Source organism: Cucurbita pepo, chromosome 17 (assembly GCF_057944985.1).
Source record: "Cucurbita pepo subsp. pepo isolate OVF chromosome 17, ASM5794498v1, whole genome shotgun sequence".
Classification (NCBI taxonomy): domain Eukaryota; kingdom Viridiplantae; phylum Streptophyta; class Magnoliopsida; order Cucurbitales; family Cucurbitaceae; genus Cucurbita; species Cucurbita pepo.
The window spans coordinates 13242401-13264904 of NC_141814.1; the positions used below are offsets into that span (position 1 = coordinate 13242401).

Sequence of the window (22504 nt, forward strand, 5' to 3'; positions counted from 1 at the left end):
GTAAAAGAGAAAAAACAAATAGAAAAATGAGAAAAAGGGGCATAGAAATGAGTGGCAAAGAAAGCGACGGAGTGTGTGTTTGTTTTTATGAGTTCAAATTTGAGGGACCCAAAGGAATGGTGGAATTTCCAAAACAAAACCCTATGCCTTCCTCTCCCTCTTCTTTATCACGAATAAATTACTGACACTCGCATAGAGCTTAACTGATTTTAAACGTGTCGCATTACATCAACATTGATTAGAAAGAACTATTTTTAATTTTATAAATATGTAAAATGTCCATTTGAGTTATTCTTTTTTGTGGAGATTCAAGGGAATTGGGAATAAATCTCGTCCACTGTCCTTTGTCGGGAGACTATAAATACCCACAATATGTTATGTAAAATTCAGATTCGTGGATGAATATAGTCCATTTGAGTTATTCTTTTTTGTGGAGATTCAAGGGAATTGGGAATAAATCTCGTCCACCGTCCTTTGTCGGGAGACTATAAATACCCACAATATGTTATGTAAAATTCAGATTCGTGGATGAATATAATTCAGATCTCAAATTGAGACGTTTCCTTCAGAAATCCGAGCATATATTTGGCATTTATAAGTTTCAAGCAATTCTTGTGGTAGAATTACACCCGAACCATTTAATCAAGCATTGATCAAGTTAGATTGTAATCTAATTCTAGCCTTATCTCTTGATTGATTCAAATTTCGTACAAGGAGCTATTAATTAGCTTGATTCAATGATTCTTACTAAAACAAAAGTGCTGAGGATTAGGGTTGCCTTAGTAATATTGCAACCTTTGAAAGAATATGAACATTTTTTTATATAAGTAACGAACCTAAAGAATCTTAAAATTATATGTAACGAACATTTTTTTCTTTTGCCTTCTTTTCCTCTTCTCTTTACGATAATTTATTTTCCGTAAAAATCACTTCATAAAATCGAATAAAGTGGGGTGGTCATCAAGTTCAAAGATAAAACGAAACTCGATTGCAAGACCCACCTATCAAACATGGATGAAAGTCGACCGTCATGATCCGATGCTATTGAATAGAAGGGTCGTTGTTCAACGGATAAAAATTTAAAGGTGAGAGTTGTAAGAGTGAATATTTTATATAACGTGTTAAGCTAGTAGACGTGCCAAGTATGGCCCATCTGTACTTTTCTAATTAATATTAATTTAATTTAGTTAGTAATAATTAATTTAAAGTTATAATTAAATTTTATTTATTAGAGAGAGAAATGTTGAGGCATAGAAGTGGAATGAGAAGTTGTGAACCAAACGACAAACTAAAGTAGAAGGCTCCAAAGAAAATAAAATATTTAAGAATAAAACAGCCAAAGTCGCCCAGCTGCAACAGCTGGAAAAGAGCCTCTGGAGACCAGTTGAGAACTTTATATGTATAATTTACATTGCTAAACGGATACAATTTTACGGTTAAAGCTCTCGATCGAGAAAGCACCTGGTTTGAACCCACTCGCCTTGCAAGAGCGTTTTCCCAGTGCTGCAAAAGAGTGGCTAAGCACGCTAAGTAAGGATAACAAAGATATTATGGTCCGTGCTATGACACCAAAGATGCTCTGATACCAAACAATATGGATAGTAACAAAAATAAACAAACCTAGATCCCACTTCTTGAGGTGTGCTTGTAAATGTTTTTACTAAGCTGTTGAATTGTTCTGCAAATAAGGACAGATATTAAGCTAAAGGTCCCAACTTTATTTCATGTTAGCTAAGCACTACAATTTGGAACACACGTGGCATGTTTGAGAGTGATTTTGAAACGACTAAAATCACTTGCTCTTAGCTAACATGCCCTTAGCTCGGTAGAACATCTCGAAGAACGGTATTTCTTGGCATAGTGGCCAAAAACTCGAGCACGTTATTGACGTCCCTTAATTCACCAATGTTATATTCTTCAAATAATAAAACAATTAACTCATAGTAGGGCAGCAGCCTTCCAAGTTCAGGATGCATTTATGTGCTCAGCCTTCCAAGACTCAAAACTTCCACAAAGACAATATGACGCATATGGAAACAAGATTCATTATGTCAAGAAAGCATCAAAATTAGTACATGATGAAGTTACAGGGTATACCTTAGATTGCAGAACTTTTTGACTATCAATGAAGTACTGGTTTGGATGATTAATCCCAGCGTCGCACGATGAACCATGAACCGATTCAAACGTCAAGGTGCATGCCAACTAAAGATACATGAGAAAAATGTTTACGTTATTCCCAATATTAAAATAAGATTTAAAAAAGAAAAAAGGAAAATTAACAGCCAACCTGATAATGTCTATTTCGCACTTTGTCCAATATATCTTCCATTTTCTGGTTATTTACTCCCATTTTACCAAGAGCTGCTCTTAAGTTGTCTTCACTGTTGAAGAAATCGTTATATCAAACAATGAATATCTTTTTAAAAATATATATCATTCTTATACCATAAGAAAATTTTTAGTCATCAAATTACGCATAGCTCTAGCATAATGACCAAGAATAACTCTAGCATAAAGACCAAGAGGTCGAAGGTTCAAATTTTCCACCCCGCTTGTTGTTGAACTCAGAAAAAATGAAGTCCTAGAAGTTTAGGCACTATCGCCCCTCTACAAAAGCTGTTTGTTGCCTAGTTATTGTGAAGAGAACTTTTTTAAGATGTTCTGATAATACCCTTGGTAAGGATTGTGGTCTTTGAATAACACCTATCCAAAGATCACATGTTTGAATCTTCAAGTGAGATTAATAAGAAAACACTTGATGTTTCAAAGTCTGGGTCTTGTAATGGGCCCACAATTATAAAGAGAGAGACATACTGTTTCTTTTTAATTGATTATCAAGCTTTCCAACTCCACAAAGACGAATTCTTCCAACAATTTTTTCTTTATCATGGATTAACCAGCACATTGCCTTCTGACCTACACCATATATATCTATGTATGTATGTATGTATGTCTGCATGCATGCATGCAGGCATGCTAAATGACTTCAGCTTAAAATTCTAGATATCAAGAAATTGTTTTAGGAGGCATACCTGAAATGTCTATAGGGACATCCATGATGATCTCCAACACCAGGTGATGATGAGATGACTTTTTGACAGGAATAAGGTGAATAATCCTAGTACATTCAGATAGAAAAAGATACAAATCAAGATAGAGAAAATTAGAAAATACACAAGACTGCTTATAGTTGTACAAGTAGGACAATGATGGAGAGGCCAGATAAAAACATAACAAGAAAAGACAAGTAATCACGTCGCAGAGAAATAGGACATTAAAAATTGTCGAAAAAGATGCCAAAATATTAAGATTCCTAAAATAAAAATCCAAGTAAAGTGAAATCAACTAGTTCTGCATCTTCAAATTTCCTTTTTCAAAAACAAATCTGCATCTTAAAGATTTAAAGGCAACATCTCTTACCACTCTCTTGCCTTCTTTTCCATAGTTATGCCTGATACTGTATGCATATTCTTTGTCAAACCTCTCAACACCAACCTATGGAAGAAAGGATAAAGCAATAGCTATAAGATATAAACTTCTAGCAAACAGATAAAGTAATATTCAGGAGAAATGAAAGTAAATAAATAGAATAGAGAATTGGATAAAAATCAAGAGAGAGAACTCAAGCTTTATAAAAGATGTTTACTGAAGTACAATTAGGACAACTACAGAGACCAACTTTAACATAATAAAAATGATAATTAAAGATTTCCCAATGGCTAATGGTGCCATAGGAACTTGCAATTTAAGGAAAAGAAATGAGGTCTGATTAGCAAAATGGTTTGGAGGTTATCTTTAGAGGGTAAGAAATTATACATTATGTCATTGTTGGCACTTACCGAAAGGAAAGATTGCGTTAGTTTGTCAACGAGAGATAATCAAGTAGTCTTCAAGAACCCTTAAAAAGTATAGCATTGAACAAACCTTGTTTGAAGAATTCACTTCTATCAGAATTGAAATGAAAGCAGAATCTAAGATGAACGGACTGGCCCACAGCCTTTTGTCCAAACTTTCTAGGGGTTTTTGCAGTTCTAAAGGGACTTGTATATTTCTTTTTTAAACCAAGAACAAACTTTTCATTGATTTCATTGATAAGTGAAAAGCTACAAATAGTCAAGAATACAAACTCCCACATGGAAAGAAAAGAGAGCATAGCCAATTTGAACCATGTGATGGGAAGAAACTTAACCGATAAAGAGAGATGAATTTAGCAACTAATAGAATTCCTAAAAAGGGTTTGTCTCCATATAAAAGAATATTGAAATTAATGGAACTTACATTTTTAGATACTTTCTAGCTGAAATCACTATTCTTCCAATTGAAATATATTAATGTCTCAGCAAGAATTTTTATTTGGCAATAAGGGAAGGTGAGGGGAAAAAAATTCTTACTGTGGGTTAGGGATGACATAAGGGAAGGTTAGAGTTAGGAGACTCACTTCCCAATCCCAACCCCATTTCTAACATCATTACTCAATTTTTGAGTTGTTATTGTTATATCACCATTTTTGCTGCTGTTTATTCCTTTGCAGATAACTTAAAAGAGTATTATTATGCTTACTCTCTGCGAGAACTCAGCTCTCCAGAAAGCAAGGGCATCATCAAGCTTCAAACCAACACCCTGCATGTGAAGAATTGTAGTTAAAGATTGAAAGGCTTCATACCAAAAAATGAGAGGAGAATTACACAGATAAATACTTCAGTCAAAAATACTACTCATGCTTCAATATACTACATATTATTTGTTCTTGATTGTTGATTCTCCTCATATATGATTCTCCTCATATAAAAACATCATCGATCGTCTAAATTAAACTGCCTTTACTGCTTGAAGCTTGAAACCAGTCAACAAATTTTTTCCTTTGGAATGTTACTTTGGTTTTGATCCTGGAAATACAGCTTTTCCGTAATCTCCAAAGCTTTTACTTTGGGTACAAAAAGATATCTTCCTGCTTTGGTATCGTATCAAATGATAACAAAAATAGCCGATATCACCACTACACAACCATTAAGAAACTTTAACAAGACAGTAAACGACGATAGAGGAACATGTACACAATTCATATTTATAAGAGCAATTCAATTCTTCATGTAGAATAAACAAGACCATTCAGCACTTTTGTATACATATAATTAGTGAATGGAACGGTAATTATCAACTCTCTCAAACCAATTGTGATCAATGCCAAACAGAAAGAAAAATGAAAAGTACTTCAAAGTGTAAGCATCTAAAATCAGTAAAGGGGCATTGCACAACCTTGAGAAAGAGACCTAATTGCATTCTCCCTCCATGCTTCAAATGATGATCTTCTTTCAGCTGGACATGAGTAAAATAAATAAATGAAAAACTGTTCAATATATCCAATATTATGTACCAACAACAGGAAGAAATAGGAGAGAGAAAGAGAAAAGAGAAAAGAGAAAAACTTCCAGAAATATAACTAGGCAAAGAATTGTGGCCAGTCTTCTAACCTTATCAAATAGGTGCCGCATGCAAAGAGGAAATGAACTTTTAGCAATTTGTTCAAGGTCTTTGATTGATATATCAGCATACTCTGTTGGCTGGGGAGATATTAAGCAACAAAGATCCAGATCAGATTACATCATGTGGTAAAGTAGCTACTTAAATAAACTACCTGTGAGTAGTCAGGACCCAGGTAGCTTGTGCAAAGGGCTTCAACGATCTGTAAAGCACTTAGAATATGTCAAACACCACAAGTATAACGTTTCTTTATAATGCACGTGTCTCACTATTATTATACTCACAGGGGTCAACCGATCCTTCTCTTGTTCTCTTATTGTAGATGTCCATTTCCTGGCAATAAAATTTATAACTTAAAGAGATTAAAAAATGAAACTTTCATCATGTACTTGGTTAGATCTCCCAAAGCTTCTTAATATAAATGAAAATTTTGAGAAAACGAAATTATCACACAACGTCCATCCCAATAGTCAAGTATTTATGAGAAAAGTAGTTGATGGAAAATGAAATCTGTAATCCAATTCAAGCTTTCTTTAACGACCTGTTTGTCAGACTTAAGGCCTTTGATAGGTAACTGCGGAATTGTGTTGCAACAAGGGAAACCACCTAAGCAATACATGGAGGAAAATTAAAAGTAACCTTTGAAGATCAAGAAAGTACATGAAATTAACTATATATGTATATGCATTATAGTCATAAAATTACCTGATAAATAGCAATATATGCATATCCTTTATGAAGTAATACCCTTCGACCAGCCACCAGTTCTGGAACTTCTTCCCATGGTACCTTCATAAGATAAGGTAGGAAAAACGATGAGGAAGAAGAAGAGGAAGAACATCCAACAAGCTGAATTTTCTTTCCTTCTCTCTCTCTCTTTTTTTTTTTTTTTTTTTTTTTCTTTTTGTAGGAACACAAAATTCATTGATAATGATCATACAAAAGTTTAAAAAATCAAGTGCACACATCAACAGGTAGAGAAGCCACCCAACTTGCCAAGCCATAGATACAAAAATAAAAAAATAAAAATCCAGGCCGCATTATTACAAACAGAGCAATTTGAGAACCTTTAACAGAGCACTTCAAGAGAAGCCAGCAGAAAGAATTAAGATCCCATAATTTCATAACAGGCCTACCCACAACTAAGAAGATTCTTCTATAGACTCCATGAAGCTTTTTCATATGCATTAATTCCCTCCCAAAAAATATACACTAACCAAAGAGTTCAACTTCCATAGGATATTTAACCTTCCACACAGATCTACAAAATCCAAGTGACCAACCATCTCCATAGTTTATAGATCAAAGGAAAGGTCTAGTAACAAAAATTTGATCCGATTATGTATGAATGTAAGCAGGCATATATATGTTATCCTACGCACTTGTCAGCAAATATTTTCAAGAACTCAACAGATTTTACTAAAATCCAACTGTAGAGCAATTTTTCTTTTTCCAAACAGATCTTAGGAAAATAATCGTTCTATCTGCAAAAAAAAAAAAAAAAAAAAAAAAAAAAAAAATCTTTTTCCTTGATTAACAGTAGATGCGGTGGTCAAAATTTAGTATCAGACATCTCACAGAGAAAAAAGTGAATCTGATATTATCTAGAGATGAATGGTTTCATCTCTACAATTCATATGAACATTTTTTTTTTATAAGAACAATTCATATGAACATCAAAACATACATTCCTAAACTCCACTTCCTGGACAAAATAAAATAAATTTAATATCATATTGAGATAGCAATGGCAATGCATATTAAGAAAAACATCTAATTAAATAGAAGACAAACCTTATAGTATATTGCATCAGCTGCAAAAAAAAAAAAAAAAAAAAAAAAAAGAGATAAACATAAGTAACAATGATAGGTAATGATAGATAAATAAGTGTGATATTCATATAGTTACAAATTCTTCCCTCCCTGTGTGAAAACAACTATACACTTTACAGTCAACAAAACACACAGTGAAGATGCACCAAAAGGATGGCCACCCCAAAAAAAAAAAAAAAATCAAAACAAACGATAAACTTGAACTTTTGAGTGTAGTGGTGATTTAGCATAGTAAGATAAATTGTTACTACTAAAGAATGTAAAAAGTACAACTATATAGTTGATAAATGCCTCTTAAGGGAAGAAATAGAAACAAATGGGTTTTAAAAAAAAATGATAAACAAGTGGGAAGATGGGAAACGAGGGGGACAAAATCCAATTCGGTCAATAGCTTAGCTTTCTATGCATCATAATGAGTATCAAACCATAGAAAATCTGAGACCTAAATTAATCAAACCATACCAAAAGTAACTATAAATTAAATCTTACATATTAAAAGAGAACATCAAAATATGCTAAGGTACCTAAAATTACAGTCCTTTACGGTCCTAAATAAAAATGTTCATATGCTATGTTAAGTTGGTAGGTTAAGGTACATAACCATTAAACCCAAAATCTTAAGATAATAGGCTAGTGTATATATAATATTTTCAATATAGCCTCAATGTTATCCCATAAGATGAATTGTATGAGCATAAGGATGATAAGTGAAAAGTATCACCCATCAACGAGTTATCCATTCTTACCGCTTGGTACAGGCTGACCAATCAACCGAGCAACTTGGACCAATTTGTCCTTCACAGCCTACAAGAAGAAAAATGTCAAAGTTACTTGAAAGAAAACTCGTGAACTAGAAGGAGAGGCATAATACATTTTACAAGCTAAAACAGTTGTATCATTTTGAAAGCTTGGGAGGGAATATTTGACAATATTGCCAATGAAATTTCCATAGATAAAAATTACCTCAAACTCTGCATAACTGATTGCTTTGTATGAGAGGCCAAGCTCCGAAAAGACCTGCTTCTGCAAATGCACAAGAAAATAGTGTACATCAAGCCATTACTCAATTGGAGAAATGGAAAAAAAAAATGAAGATAGCACTAAAGAATGAACCATGTTCTTACCTGAGATTCAGGACTTTCAGAAAGAAAACGGTGTCGAAATAGCATAGTTTCCATAGAAAGAAACCATTTTCTCAAGTCCTCCCTGAAACCAAGTCAAAATAATGGTAAACTAAAGATAAGCCAAAAAAAAAAACAAGAGAAGAAGAAAGGAGAAAGCTTACGTTCTGCAGTATACGAGGCGCAGAACAAAGTGAGATATTATATCCTTGTTCACAGCCTCGGATGCCTGTGGATGTTTCATATGGGCCTTCAACAAGTCTCTTACCTGTGCAATGTGAAGAAAAAAAAAAAAAATTAAAGGAAGGTTTAAGAAACAACAAGGTCTAAATAGTGAAGAAAATCAAACCACACCAGTTTCTCCATTTCTTCAGATTTCTTTCCTCGAGATAAACCATCAGAAATTCCTTTAAGAACTGCACTCGACAACGAAAAATATCCAATTCGTAAGGGATCAGAATGCTTCAACTCATAAATATTCACCAATTCGTCCAAATATGAATTTAGATCTTCATAATGTGTGCGGAGAACTGAGCCTCCAACTTCCCGCAATTCAAATCTCTAAGCGATAAAAAGTTTCACACTCCTATCATCTACCCCCTCCCCCAAAAAAAATTATATTGCAAAAAGCTTCATGAAAGAAGAAAAAAATCCCCAATATATGATTCGTGCCACCATGTAACTTAAAGCCATACTTCTTCAAAATCGCTCCAAATTCTAAAATACAACAAGAAAAAGAAAAGAAAGAGCATAAAATTAGAAAATAAAACCGAGGGAAAGAGAAAGATCCAACCTCGAAGACGATCTATGGCATAAAGTTCGAATTCTTCAAGTCTGACTTCGAGAGGAGGAGCTGAGCGATAGAGTGGAAGAGTGGTCGAGGAAGTGGTGGCGGTGGAAGATTTCCTCTGAGAACGATGGAGTTCCATGGCAGTCTACTGGTCTTGCTACTGGAGCTGAGAATCGGTGGTGTTAAAAACGCGCTAAAGAAAACGAAAACGAAAATGGTTGGTCGGTTTTTTCGAACCGGATCAGACCATTGTTTTCGGGTTTGAACAGTAAATAACCGAACCAATGTCCTGAATAGAAGAAAACCAATTTTCAATCGAACCGATCGGTCGGTTGGCTGTTTGGGAACAACCAGCAAAAAAAAAATTGAATTATCGATTTCTATAATAATAAATTATTGTCTTATCACGTTAATATTGGCTTTAAAATCTCTCTATTATTTTTTTTTTTAACTCTTTATTATTTTTTTAAACTTTTGTATGTAATTATTCTCATTTGGTTTGGTTTGATATGGAGAATCGAACCAAACCAAAACATTTGGTTTTTTCACTTTTTAAACTGAGGTCCAGATTTGCTCAATAACCGAACCAAGTCGGTCGGTTCGGGTTGTTTAGGTTGAGTCGCACTTTTAGCACCCGCGAGGAAATGGCGGGAAACTGATTTATCGGTAGTTGGGCTTGGATGTTTGGGCTCTTATTGGGCTGGAGGCCTCTTTTGGGTTAAATAACGGTCATTTTGTTATTAGTTTTATGTATTTTTTTTAAAATAATTTATTTACTTGTGATTCACATTTTAAAAAATAATACTTTAAAAAAATATATAAACCCACTAAAAAACAAAAAAAATTAATTGCAGATATGCTGTTTTTTTTTTTAAATAAATTATTTAAACTAAAAAGAAATTATTATCAATTGAACACTCGATATTTGAGTAGATTTTTAATCATTATTATTAATTTCTATCTCACATCTACACAGATTTGCAATTCTTTTACCTATTGATAACAATTATTTCTTCAAATTCTTTTAAAAAATATATATGATTCTGAACAACATTATCTTTTTCAAAATATTATCAAGTATAAAGGCGTTCAATTACAAATTTAGACTTGAACCTTCGAGCGAGCTTAAGAGAAAGAGCACACGTCAATCTAATAGCTAACGTCGACCGACCGAGGATCAAAATATTAAAGGAAAAGGCATAAGGATCAAAATATTAAAGGAAAAGGCAGAAGGATCAAAATCAAAATTCAAAGGACCAAAGCCAAGAGCCACAACAATAAAAAAAGGCTTCAGAATCCATCAATAAGGTTACTATTTATGACAATTTATTATCGTATGACAACAAAAAAAAAAAAATAGGGTAACCACATTTTGAGACCTAAAACAAAAATTAAGAACTTTATAACAATCATAACTACAAAATTCTGTGCCCACCAGAAACTATGCGATATCTTCTTCATCTGGGTTGGGCACTGCTAGAATTAGCTGTATATCAAGTGTCCTCAAGGGTACTACTTACTGGCAGCCGCCGATTGACAGATTGTTCTACAAAAAGAAGACTCCCTTCAAGATTGAACACTTGGGCGAGACTGCCGGAATACTGCACTCACTGCACTCCTCGTTCTCGTAAGAAATCCAAGTCCCGATAGCCCGGAATTCCCAGCCTCGCTTCTGGTGGAATCCGATGTACTGATCCCATTGGGTATACTGCTTCCATTGGACGTTGTATCGAGTCTGCTGCTCGACCGCTCGTTTGAATCTCTGGTTCCTTCTAACTGCCAAGCATATGAATAATAGTTAGAATTTTATAGATGATTGTCAAGATGATATGAAACAAGTTCGGAGTATAGGACAACAATCATCAAGCCGGGGTCAGAGACGGTATTTTGGAGTGGTCGTCGATGAACTTGAACCTGAGATTGGATCATAACGTAAGAGTGATTATGTAGTTAACGTTGATCATAGCACACCAAACAATTGTTCTTAAATATGAAAATCAAACACTTTAAACTGATTTCGTGAGAGACATCTAGCCCTATAATATTCGTTATCTTGGAATAAAAATATAATAAGATGATTTTATTACTGCAAAATATAATCTCTGGAAGGATTAGATTAACTAACCTGGTTAGAAGAAGAATTAAACTCGGAGGGAGACAGCGCCTCTGGTGAAAAACCAATCGGCAACGACCGATTTTGCTGATGACAAGCAGAAAAAAAAAAAAGAAAAAAGTAAGCCTATCTATCATCTTTCTAATATCATTTGTGTGAAAACATTATCAAACTTACAGATAAATGCTCATATGTTACCTTTGGTGAAGGTGTTGTTGGAGGGAGTTCAAGAGCTTGCCTACTGGAACTAGAAGGAATTGCCTGCAAAATTTGATGAAAAAAAAAAGTGTGTGAATACTAGTATGTATTTGAAGATTTTCATTTCCAGATCTCAATGGTGCAAATGTAAATTTTCAAAATGATTATACAATCCGACCATGATACAAATCATAGAGATCGCACGAATGAGCCAATACAGAGTTATTTCAGAAAGCAATGAATATCAGACAAGAATATCACATCATTGAAGAACAACTGTTGCTTAAACTCATTATATATTTTAGAATGAGAATTCCATATTTGTGCGACAAGAGACGCAAGAAGCTATGAATGAGGGTCCCCTCCCCCCAAATTAGTTATTAAAAAAAAAAAAAACAAGGGGTTTGATGCATGCCTGAGTACGTTCCACGGCCCTTTGATTCTCCATGTTCCAAGCATAATTACACAATCTCCTAACACCTTCAGTCGTTTGTTCCTAAAGCAGAGAATCAAAAGCCAGAACATTCAATTTTAAACACATGAAAACAGGAGTAAAATGATATAAACATAAACCAAATATTGCGATGAAACTACATAAAAAAAGGTTCACCTGCTTTTCTTCAAAACTCCATAATTTATTTTCCTAGAACACACAAAAAGGTCAATCTTTTAATTCAAAGCTCAGATAAATTACAAAGAAAGAACATTAAAAGAAAACTAGACGATCCAGAAGGATTTACCAAAGTCTGGACTGCATGATGAACGGATTTAATATCCCTGCCAAAAGTATCCGATTTACCTCGTAGTTCCGAAACCTTTATGGCCAAAAAGAAACAATTCAATTCAGTTGATAATCTCCAAACCCTTTATCTTTAGAGAAACAGTAAATTAGCCAGCTATGCACCTGTTCTTGTGTATCGGCAGTGAGATCCAAAGATTCATCCAAACTTTTGTCAATGTTGTCCATTTTTGAAGATAAATTCCGTTTTGTAGCCTAATCACATAGCAGGAGAGGTAAAGAAGTCATTGATTCACCGACAAATACCATAATGTTTATAGTAAAATCTGATCCGCATGGAATGGTTTAGAGCAAAATATTTTAAATGAAATTTCCAAAAAAAACTTGCAAGCCCAAAAATAAAGTTCAAAATGCTGTTATGAACAAATAGTACACTCAGACTAAGGACATTACCGTGATGGATGAGTAAACATTTTCAAGCTGTCTAGCAACAGAACTGCAAGCATCAGATAGACTACGCTTTGTAGCAAACATCATATCAGGAAGTTTCCATCCCTGAAAATATACTTGTATTGTGTCTTAAATATGATGAAAGGTTCTAAAGCGGCAAGCAATTGGAAATTGTAACATGGCACGTTCAAATATTGCATACAATCATGGGATCCAGGAAAAGGAAATCGTAGGCTAAAGTATACTACCTCTAAAACATTCCATTCTTTTGTTTTATTGAAAATATTTCCAGAATTGGTGACATAAATATGTTTTAAAAAATTAAATATACTGGTTTGAACTTTGGAGATTAGAAGCAATACAGCATGTCATCACTGCATAATTTGCCACAAACGAACTATATAATTACCTTCATCCAAACAAACCCATATCCTACTACAACTACAAGAATGATTACGCCAAATTTCCTACCCCCTGCATACAAAAAACGAAAAGATAAAAGTTAATAATATATTGACGTAAGAAAAAGGGCAAGGAATGTTTAAAGAGGAGAAATATGAAATACAAAAATTACAACACAGTTACTGATAATAATATATATAGATGTGTTGGGACGAAAAGAATCACTTTGAGAACAAAGGAAAGAATAAACAACGGCAATGACAAGAAAATGTCATTGTGAATTAAAAGCCACTGATCAAAATTAAGTTAGATGTTCATATAATATTTACAACACAGCCACTATTTAAATATATACAGAAAGCATTCGTTAATTATTAGAATAGGCAACAGCAATTACATAAAGTAAATAACTTGCACAATGAACGTCCTAAAATTTTCTGAAAACGCGTCTTACATATAACTAGAAGCATGGTAAACAAGGGGAAAGTAACAAAATGACCTCATCACGTAAAAATTAAGTTGGTAATTTATTGCCATATTGGAACTAGAATGGGAACATTTTAATAAAAACTAAAACTTTCATTGAACAATAAGACGGTAGAAAATGCCGTTCATCTCAATATGCAGCAGGATCAATATTTAAATAATAGTAATAAACCCAGAACCTTCCACATGGACAAAAGTATACCAACCCAATTAGCAAATAAGCTTTTCCCCTTCTTTTTCTAAGAAAAGGAAAGTTTCATTAGGTAAAAGAGGGGAGATAAGGCAACCAAAAAATTTACAAAGATGAATACCAGTTGGCACGGATCGCATAAACCAGCTTATAATCAACTAAAAAAAGTTCCAGGGGGTTTTCTAATTTGCAAAGTTGGAATTCAGTAGCCTCTTAGATTTTTTTTCTTTTTTTTAAAAAAAAAAAAAAAAAAAAAAAAAACCTTTTAAGACAAGTTCAAACGGAAAACAAAAATCATTTGATGATGAAAAACCAAGAAGATGTCTTCACCAATATCTCGAGTACAAAAGCACAAAAAATATCATCAAGACCTGTTCCGCCCGTAGTCACAATTGTCATCTGACGATTTGATGCTAACATTTGCAGTTCTTGCTGTAAGCTTTTTACCTGTAAATGAACGAAATGCAAATAACTGTCATTCAAGAAATAAAAAGAATTATACGAACATAACATGGTGACAGGAAAATGAAATTGTCATAAAAAATCATATTCGAGTTTGCAAGTAACAATAACACAAAAATTTATTGCATAGGTAGACCGTGGTCATGACTTATTCCTCACATTTACTCAAAGTAAAACAAAATGAAGTATAATTACCGTCTATTAAAGTTACAAAAAACAAGATTTTCATCCATAAAACAAATTTAGAATTGAAAACCAATAAGAGTAAACCACTTGAAGTTTTCGTATATCCAGCATAAGAAAACAGTGTAACAATGAAAAAGAGCAACGACAAAAATTCTATTTCTTTTTAATCAAAGTTCGCCAAACAAATTGCAAAAAATAGAAGTCAAAAGTTAGATAATGCACAAGTAGTAAAGCCTTCTACTTTGTGTTCTTGCATCAACAGTACAAAAATATCTTTAAAAATTTACAACTCGAGAGAGTAGAAAGATGAAGGGAGGAAAGGCTACTGACTACATCTAAGAGAATAGACTGGAGATGAGATCTCAAATTTTTATATAAAATGTTAATAATAAGAGAGAGAACGACCAAAATCTTTTCCTCATTGAGAACAATAGCAAGTAGCAATTTTTCAAAACAATTTAACATTTAAATTCAATATGTTCACGATAATCAGTTTAGCAAACACACCTGGGCCATTAAAGATTCATTTCGTGGCTTGCTTTTTGGACTGCTGGAATCATCTCGACTGATACGCTTTAGAGCAATCTGTCAACCGAAGACAACAGAAAAGTTAATATAATGAAAAATGATGGGAAAGACTGACAATTAGGAAAGATTTTCAATTCCTTCAAGGTTGGAGGTCCAAATCCATACCCCACATTTGTTGCACTAAAAAAAAAGGACAACATAATTCTCAAATTCTCCCCTAACTGGATTCAACATCTATTTTGATTATAAACAATGACATGTTATTTGATACTGAAAGGGAAGCCAATAACAATGCATGGTTTTGAGCTTTGATCTTTCTTAACATCTGTAAAATTACTGTAGGTCCCAACAGTAGAAAAACAACATATAAATAAAAAAATAAAATGTAAAACCAAAAAAATAAAAATTTCCTAGTGAATTAGAAAGCAGTTGAATCATTAATACAAGCTCAGCAACTTAATTCATTACTTGAAAAGGCCTATGCAACAATGCATTTTTCAAATCCGAATGAGACCAATGCAGAATAAAACAAAAAAACCTTCTCTTAAAGGAGAAAAAAAAAATATTGTGAAAATATTTCAACTGATGTACATTTAAACAGAGGGACATTAAGCAATCTCCCAAAACAAAACACAAGGAGATTGCAAAACAGAGCTCTGGTTAGCAGCCAGAGTCTTGAATTCAGTGTTTCAATTAGATACTAATTCTAATTGAATTTCCACATCTAAATCTCAATCTTACGAGTTTCCTCATCCCAAAAACAGATGCCGGCAAGCAAGTAAATCAAATTAAACAGATGCCGGCGACATTTTCTGAGTTAAGACTCTCTTACTCAAGTGTAAAGCACTAGTTCAGATTCTAACATTTTCTGTGGATTCTACACTTATCGCTCTATTTTCTCTGTATTAGATGCTCCGCTTTTCAAAGCAAAGAGTAGCCCAGACTCTCAGATTCCAGCATCTATGAAACAGTTTAAAATTCCCCAAAATCTCAATCATAAAATTTAATTTTCTACCGTTCATCGGAAATAGGAAGCGAGTTCTCAAACAGAAAATTACCTTAAAAGCACCTGATACAAAATCGGATACATATGGCAAGCGTCCTTCTTTTGCCAGAACAGAGCCAACAATACCTGAGAGAATAAACCATACATCATTTTCACAAATTTTCTTCAGAACTTGGGTTTAACTGAACTAGTATTGTACACTCTAAGCGTTCTCAAAAAGTAACCTCCAAATGACATAATGCATGGCAAGTACAACATAAATTCAAAACGTCTCTCTATTCTTTTCAGCTTCGGAAACTCAAGCTCGTAATTCCCAGAAACTCAACCGGTCAAACACTTTGGAAACTCTGGGTATACAGACACGAGTGCAACACATAATAGCTTAAACCATAAAATCCGCAAGAAAACGATGCCCAACTTTAACAGAGAGTGCTCCCACTCATGTTAGCGGGGAAAAAAAACTATCGATTCTTTGACGTTGGAAAATTAAACAAACACCGATTCACCAATAATCTACGTCTATGCCGTAAGATACTCGAGCTAGCACATAACCTCAACTCTAAGGCCTCCGGCACACAAGAAAACCAATCGCTACAATCAAAACCACACAAATAGACCATATATCAACCAACTACATAACCGGAATTAGAATTTTCAGTCATTAAACGCCCCTACCCCAAAGCACAAGCAATAATTACAGCAATAGCACATTCAAGAACCAGGAAAAATAAACTACTAAGTTTACAGTGTATGAACCAGCTCCAACGAGAATGGTGATCTTCCCGAAAGGAATCGCCATCGCAGTGGCAACGATGTGTGAGTGAGAGTGGTGCTGCGGTGGTTACTCGACGCAGTGGTGGCCGAGCATCAGAACGTTCTTGAAAATCGAAGCTCAGCAAATGGAGTCACGGCGGATTGTGGTCGGTGGACGACGAAGAATCGCTGCCGGTGCCAAAATTTCACCCAAAGAATGAACGAGCTCTTGCAAGTTGCTACGTAACAACCCTATTCGCCAGGAAGGAAATTTACGAACCCTTTCAAACATAAAATTCTGCTCACTGAGCAAAAATGGAATTCGCGATTTTTCCCATTTTATTTCCTTTTTTTTTTTTTCTAGGCATTTTTATTTCACTATTTTGTCAAAATTTGGTCCTATTTTATCAATAAACTTAGAATTTGTTCCCTATAGTTCAATAATTTGCACAATATATATATATATATATATATATATTATTAAATAATTAAAAATAAATTATATATATATATATACACACGTCAAAATTCTCTGTTTAATTTTTTTTTGTCATAATCAATAATTATTAGTTTTTTTGTTTTTTTTTTATTTCAATTTTCATTCCTGTATATATATATCCGTCAAAATTCTCTATTTATTTTTTTGTCGTAATCAATAATTATTGTTAGAGAATTTTACTTCATAGTTTTTTTTTTAATTTCAATTTTCATTTCTGTAATTTTTTTTTTTTTTTTTTTTTGTATGTACGAAACGTCAGGAGTCTCGTTGAAAGGTCACAAGTTCATTATTTAAAACTTCAATTTTTCTGAAATTTATCGAGTAGATTTTAATTCGAGTCAAAATAAAGTTAGTATTAAAATTAGGATGAGAAACCTCAAATGGAGATCGAACGGGAAAATGGGGACTTACGCAATCGAGGTGAGAAACCTCAGATAGAGGTTGAACGAGGCAAAAAGGAGATTACACGCGCTTTTCATAGACAAAGTAAGTCTCCCACGCACGCAGCCATGTGCAAGTACACAATCGCCTGAGGGAAGGGTGACACGTGGCAGTCTCTGATTCGTGCATTCAACTCTCAAGCGTACGTTTGATCCTTCACGGACATGAAAATGCTTGCAATCTACGACATTGCGAGTCGTGTCGATCGCCCATGTAAGATCAACATTTTTTAAGAAAATAACTAAACAATAAAATATGGTAAAGATAAGAAGACAAATATATAAGAATAATTAAGGGTAAAATATTATTTTATTAGTATTTAAAAAATATTAAAATATAGAAGATTAAAAAAAAAAAACCCAAATAAGTACAAACTAAAAGTATAAAATATATATTTATTTAATTCAATAAAACGAAAATAATAAATGAAAACGAAAACAATTACATATGAATTTAAAAATTAATAAAATAAAATAAAATAAGGAAAAAATGTGAGGGAGAAAGTTTTTTCAAGCTAACAAAATTAATTTTTTTAAAGATAATTAAATTAAATTAAATAAAAGAAAGAGGAAAACCCTCTCTCTTTCACCGCGCCACTTCTTCTTTTTCGTCGCGCCGTCGCTGCTTCCGCGCCACTTCTTCTATCTTCCGCTCGCGCCATCGCAGCCCCCTTCATTGGAGTTCAGCACTGAGTTTCTACTCCCTTGTTGTGACTGGTATTCTCCCTATCACCATCTATGTCTTCATTAGAAACTCTTATGAAAGAATGGAGGAGTTGTTTATCTGTCTGTTTGTTTGTTTTTGTTAATAAAAATTGCCGAATAAATACGAAAATAAGTTCAGCCTTATGGAAAATTGGGACGTGGTTTGTGCTTGGCTGTTCTGATTCGGACAGAATCAGTTATCCAATTCTCTTTTAAATCGTTGTTTATCGATTGACCGAACAACTTCAACCTTATTCATGTTTGTGTATTTGTAGATTATAGTTGTTAGAATACAATTGATTTTTTTTTTTTTTTTCATTCTGAAGATTGAAATTGTTTCCCTCAATTAACCAATACAATATCCAATAATACTTCGGATTTATAGAACTAAGAGCATGAATCCAGACATTTTTTTTTATATTATTGGAATACGAATCTATCGTTGTATGAAGCTCAAACCTGATTAAAAACTTGAGTCCAGACATATTTTTCAATTTATTCATGAGGAGTAATCAATTAAACGGTAATGAACCAACTGTGTTTTATTAATGTGGATTGTTTTCTTCCTTGAAATTGACTTGTTAATTTCAGAAATTAAGACGAAAGGGTACACGATTTAGCACAAAAAAAATTCTCCCTTATTGTGCCTTTTATACTATGGATATAGATGTCAACAGAATTAATAGAATTTTGTTTTTTAGAACACCAGTTAATTAATTTTCTTAACTGGTACAGTTTTAAGTGATGTTTGAACTAAGGCTGATTGAAATTTTCTTATATTTTGTAGATGTCAGGAAAAAAGCCTGTCATTAGCCTTTCTTGGGAGCCAAAGCTGCCCACCTCGTCGTCAGGGTCCAAAACCAAGGCTTGTGACAAATCTCACAGTCAAGCGGAAAATGGTCTTGTTTGGAAAAACAATTCAGAGCTTGTGGATGGGCTGTTTGTTCCCCCAAACAACCCAAAAAAGTTGAATAAGTTATTGAGAAAGCAAGTTAGTGACACGGCTGGGAGGAGTTGGTATATGCTCTTTTCATATGAAATTTCAATAGTTTCAGTTTTACCATTGATTCCTGGAGAATCAATGAAGGCACTTTTACTCCTCTCACATGGTTTTAATCTTATTTGAATGTTTGTTATTTTTATTTTCAACTTCATTGGTTGTGGTACCTTGCTAGACACCATCAGTTTATTAACGTAGAAGTTGAAGTTCTATATTCTAATACTCATACGCTTGTTATTGTAACTAGGTTTGACATGCCAGCACAAACCATGACCCCTGAAATGGAAAAAGATTTGCGCTTGTTGAAGGTGAGGATGTCTTTGATGTATAATCCATACTCTCATTAGTTTTGTATTCCACATAGTTTGGACTGTTATATAGAAACTGGTTACTTTCACCATGGATCGAGAGTTGTAATCATGCTAAAGAGCTCTGTGATATGGGCATGGCGTGTGTGTTCTTATTCATCTCTGGTTCCAAGATTCAATATTCTTCTAGAACTAGAACAGAACACTGCAGATGGGCATGATTTGTGTGTTCTTATTCATCTTTGGTTCCAAGATTCAATATTCTTCTAGAACTAGGACAATGGATATATATGATTGCTATGATGCATGTAATGACTAATTAGAATGTCATGTTTCTACGTATTTTATTTGTTGGGGTCATATAGAGAAATAATAATATGCTTTGATGCACATGAAACATATATTCTAGTACTTGGGGAATTATTTCAATCCCATATTGGCCACCTATCTAGAATTTAATATCCTACGAATTATCTAGACAACCAAATATAGTAGGGTCAAGTGGTTGTCCTTTGAAAGTAGTCAAGTTGCCAAGTTTGCTTGGACACCCATGGATATCACCCAAAAAAAGGAAAAAAAAAAAAACATTTTGATGCCACATGGAGCATATATTTTCAATTCGCAATTTACTAGTACTTGACCAAGTTGTTTCAAGTTCATAGGAATTTTCGAGGGCTGGATAGGTCTCCGTGTGACGTTTTCTCTTGTTAGATTCTATGTTTCTCTTTGGGTTCTGGTGATGAAGCTGTTATGTAATTATTCTTTAGATATTATTTTGCTTGATTGGAGGCCTTTCTTGTAGTTTGCCCCCTTTTATAGGCTTTATTTTTTGTGTGCTCCTGTATTCATTCATTTTTTCTAACCGGAAGTTTAGTTTCTTATTAGAAAAATACTATACTTTCTATACTAAGTTGTTGAAACCCGAAATTGGACGTCAGAGTGTGTTGGGCTAGTTTGAGTAGATAGATTATTTTTTCACCATTGCATCTGTGGTCATGAATCTTTGAAAGAAAAGCATAGTTACGTAGATATTCAACTTATAGGATAATATTTACCAGTGTGGTTGATTTGAATGGCCCATCTATCTCTATGTGTTTATTATCATCCAATGTCTATGAACTCGGAAAATTTCTGTTTGATTGACTTCTGCTGCGTCCTTATTTCTCTTGATGATTATAGCTGAGGAGCGTCATTGATCCCAAGAGACACTACAAGAAGGGTGATTCGAAATCAAAAACACTTCCCAAATATTTCCAGGCAAGCTTTTAGTTTCACGAGAAATCAACTCATTTTATACTCGAGCAAAAGTAAAATTTTCTTAGTAAACAATATGTCCAGTGTTAATATTTGCTCTAGACTTATTTTGAGTTTTAAGCATTTACCAGGTAGGAACTGTGGTCGAGTCTTCTTTGGACTTCTTCTCGGGTAGATTAACAAAGAAGGAGAGGAAAGCAACGCTTGCCGACGAACTGCTTTCCGACCAGGCCCTCACTCAGTACAGGTTTGATCTTTATCACATTCTCTTGCTATAGCAAAATTTTCCAGTGAAGGAAAAGAAATGGGGGAATATATGGCTATCCATTTTGAAATCTACTCGTTATCTGTTTTATGATATGGTTGCTTCTTTGAATCACTTGGACGAGGAACATTGTAAAGTGCATTCTAATGCAACATTGGTGGAGCATGTGCATAATTTAAGAAGCTTTCATATGCAGTCTTGATCAGTTCTTCCATTGGTGCACTTCCAGATTTTGAAAATTGCTTCGTCTTTAAGTTGAATGTAATATTTCTTGTGCATTGTTCAGTGTTCTGTTCTGCTTATATCCTTCTGAAAAACCTCTTGCAGAAAACGCAAAGTTCAAGAAATTGAAGAGCAGAATCGACCAGGTGGAAACGACAAGTGGAAAATAAGGGGTCGTCAATCACGAAAACGGGCAAAGGAAAGGAGGAATTAGGTAAGTTGCCTCAAATTTTTCACTAGTAAACCAGATGAGCACCACTAGATCAGATCAAGTTAAGTGATGGGGATTGATCATTGGCTTATTAGGTGAAATCGAGCAAATATTTTATGTGTACTCTGTAGACTGAGCTGACTAAGAACTCAAGTTCAAACTATTTTTGGCTATTGAATTGATGATGTGTATTAGGAGTAGAAGTGTTCTTCAGGCTAAGTTATGAAACCTGTAACTGATGAAATGGTGTTTATTTATCACCGAGGAAAACAACGTATTCTTGTTCCACTGGTTTCATATGTCAAATTTAATGGCAACCCACATATGTCATATTCCTACTATGAGACATAATACATAGCGAGTTAGTAACGATGACTCCTTGCTATGGTAGGTTAGTTGACGCCTCTTTAGTAGCTCCATCACATTACCCTAATATCATAATTAATAATCGGGGAGCAATCTCGTGTCTAAGCCAACTAAGATATATCTCTGTAGGTCAACCATAAAAGACTCGTCGCTATTAGAAGTTAGTTGACAGTCCTCTAGCAGTTCCATCATAGTAACAGGAACATGATAGTATGAAGAGACATACATAATCTAACGATTTTATTTTATTTAAAACAAAGTTCAATAAATGTAATTTTTTATATTTTATTTTATTTTTGGAGATTTCCATTAATGTAGATGTCTATAGAATTGGGCGGCGATGGACTAACACCTATGTTTTAATTATTAATTATGGCCAGATAAAATGCATTACCTATGCTTTAATTATTAATTATGGCCAGATAAAATGCATCAAATGCACCAAATTAAACTCTCCCTTCAATTGTGAAAAAACAATAAAGGCATGCATTAA

General features: G+C 33.9%; 3 protein-coding genes across 6 annotated transcripts; 1 reads left to right on the forward strand and 2 right to left on the reverse strand.

The window, feature by feature from the left end:
• Positions 1 to 1289: 1289 nt before the first annotated feature.
• Positions 1290 to 9400, reverse strand: EMB2813 (DNA primase, large subunit family). Of its 2 annotated transcripts, none has more exons than XM_023657885.2 (20): positions 9232 to 9400; positions 8793 to 8854; positions 8603 to 8706; positions 8442 to 8523; positions 8281 to 8340; positions 8064 to 8121; positions 7279 to 7298; positions 6190 to 6273; positions 6026 to 6090; positions 5769 to 5817; positions 5639 to 5686; positions 5475 to 5564; positions 5260 to 5319; positions 4564 to 4623; positions 3424 to 3498; positions 3036 to 3121; positions 2291 to 2384; positions 2098 to 2205; positions 1621 to 1678; positions 1290 to 1503 (listed from the first exon to the last, which is right to left on the reverse strand). In XM_023657885.2, exons 1-19 carry the CDS (start codon positions 9365 to 9367, stop codon positions 1661 to 1663), a joined length of 1359 nt encoding a protein of 452 aa, XP_023513653.1. In that variant the 5' UTR covers positions 9368 to 9400; the 3' UTR covers positions 1290 to 1503; positions 1621 to 1660. The 2 variants fall into 2 exon arrangements, with proteins under 2 accessions (XP_023513653.1, XP_086975319.1); XM_087119193.1 differs by having other exon boundaries at positions 1290 to 1517.
• Positions 9401 to 10506: 1106 nt separating this feature from the next.
• On the reverse strand, positions 10507 to 17058 carry LOC111779401 (uncharacterized). 3 transcript variants are annotated; one of them, XM_087118880.1, is made up of 14 exons: positions 16745 to 17058; positions 16041 to 16114; positions 14962 to 15039; positions 14178 to 14253; positions 13138 to 13202; positions 12732 to 12833; positions 12444 to 12533; positions 12280 to 12354; positions 12150 to 12182; positions 11955 to 12035; positions 11540 to 11602; positions 11354 to 11428; positions 11086 to 11142; positions 10507 to 11004 (listed from the first exon to the last, which is right to left on the reverse strand). In XM_087118880.1, exons 1-14 carry the CDS (start codon positions 16785 to 16787, stop codon positions 10795 to 10797), a joined length of 1122 nt encoding a protein of 373 aa, XP_086975006.1. In that variant the 5' UTR covers positions 16788 to 17058; the 3' UTR covers positions 10507 to 10794. The 3 variants fall into 3 exon arrangements, with proteins under 3 accessions (XP_086975006.1, XP_086975008.1, XP_086975007.1); XM_087118882.1 differs by having other exon boundaries at positions 16734 to 17057; XM_087118881.1 differs by having other exon boundaries at positions 11089 to 11142; positions 16745 to 17056.
• Positions 17059 to 18234: 1176 nt separating this feature from the next.
• LOC111779383 (rRNA-processing protein fcf2) lies at positions 18235 to 21933 on the forward strand. The gene is made up of 6 exons (XM_023659547.2): positions 18235 to 18397; positions 19173 to 19402; positions 19633 to 19693; positions 20873 to 20950; positions 21079 to 21194; positions 21540 to 21933. Exons 2-6 carry the CDS (start codon positions 19173 to 19175, stop codon positions 21646 to 21648), a joined length of 594 nt encoding a protein of 197 aa, XP_023515315.1. The 5' UTR covers positions 18235 to 18397; the 3' UTR covers positions 21649 to 21933.
• The last annotated feature ends 571 nt before the right edge of the window (positions 21934 to 22504 follow it).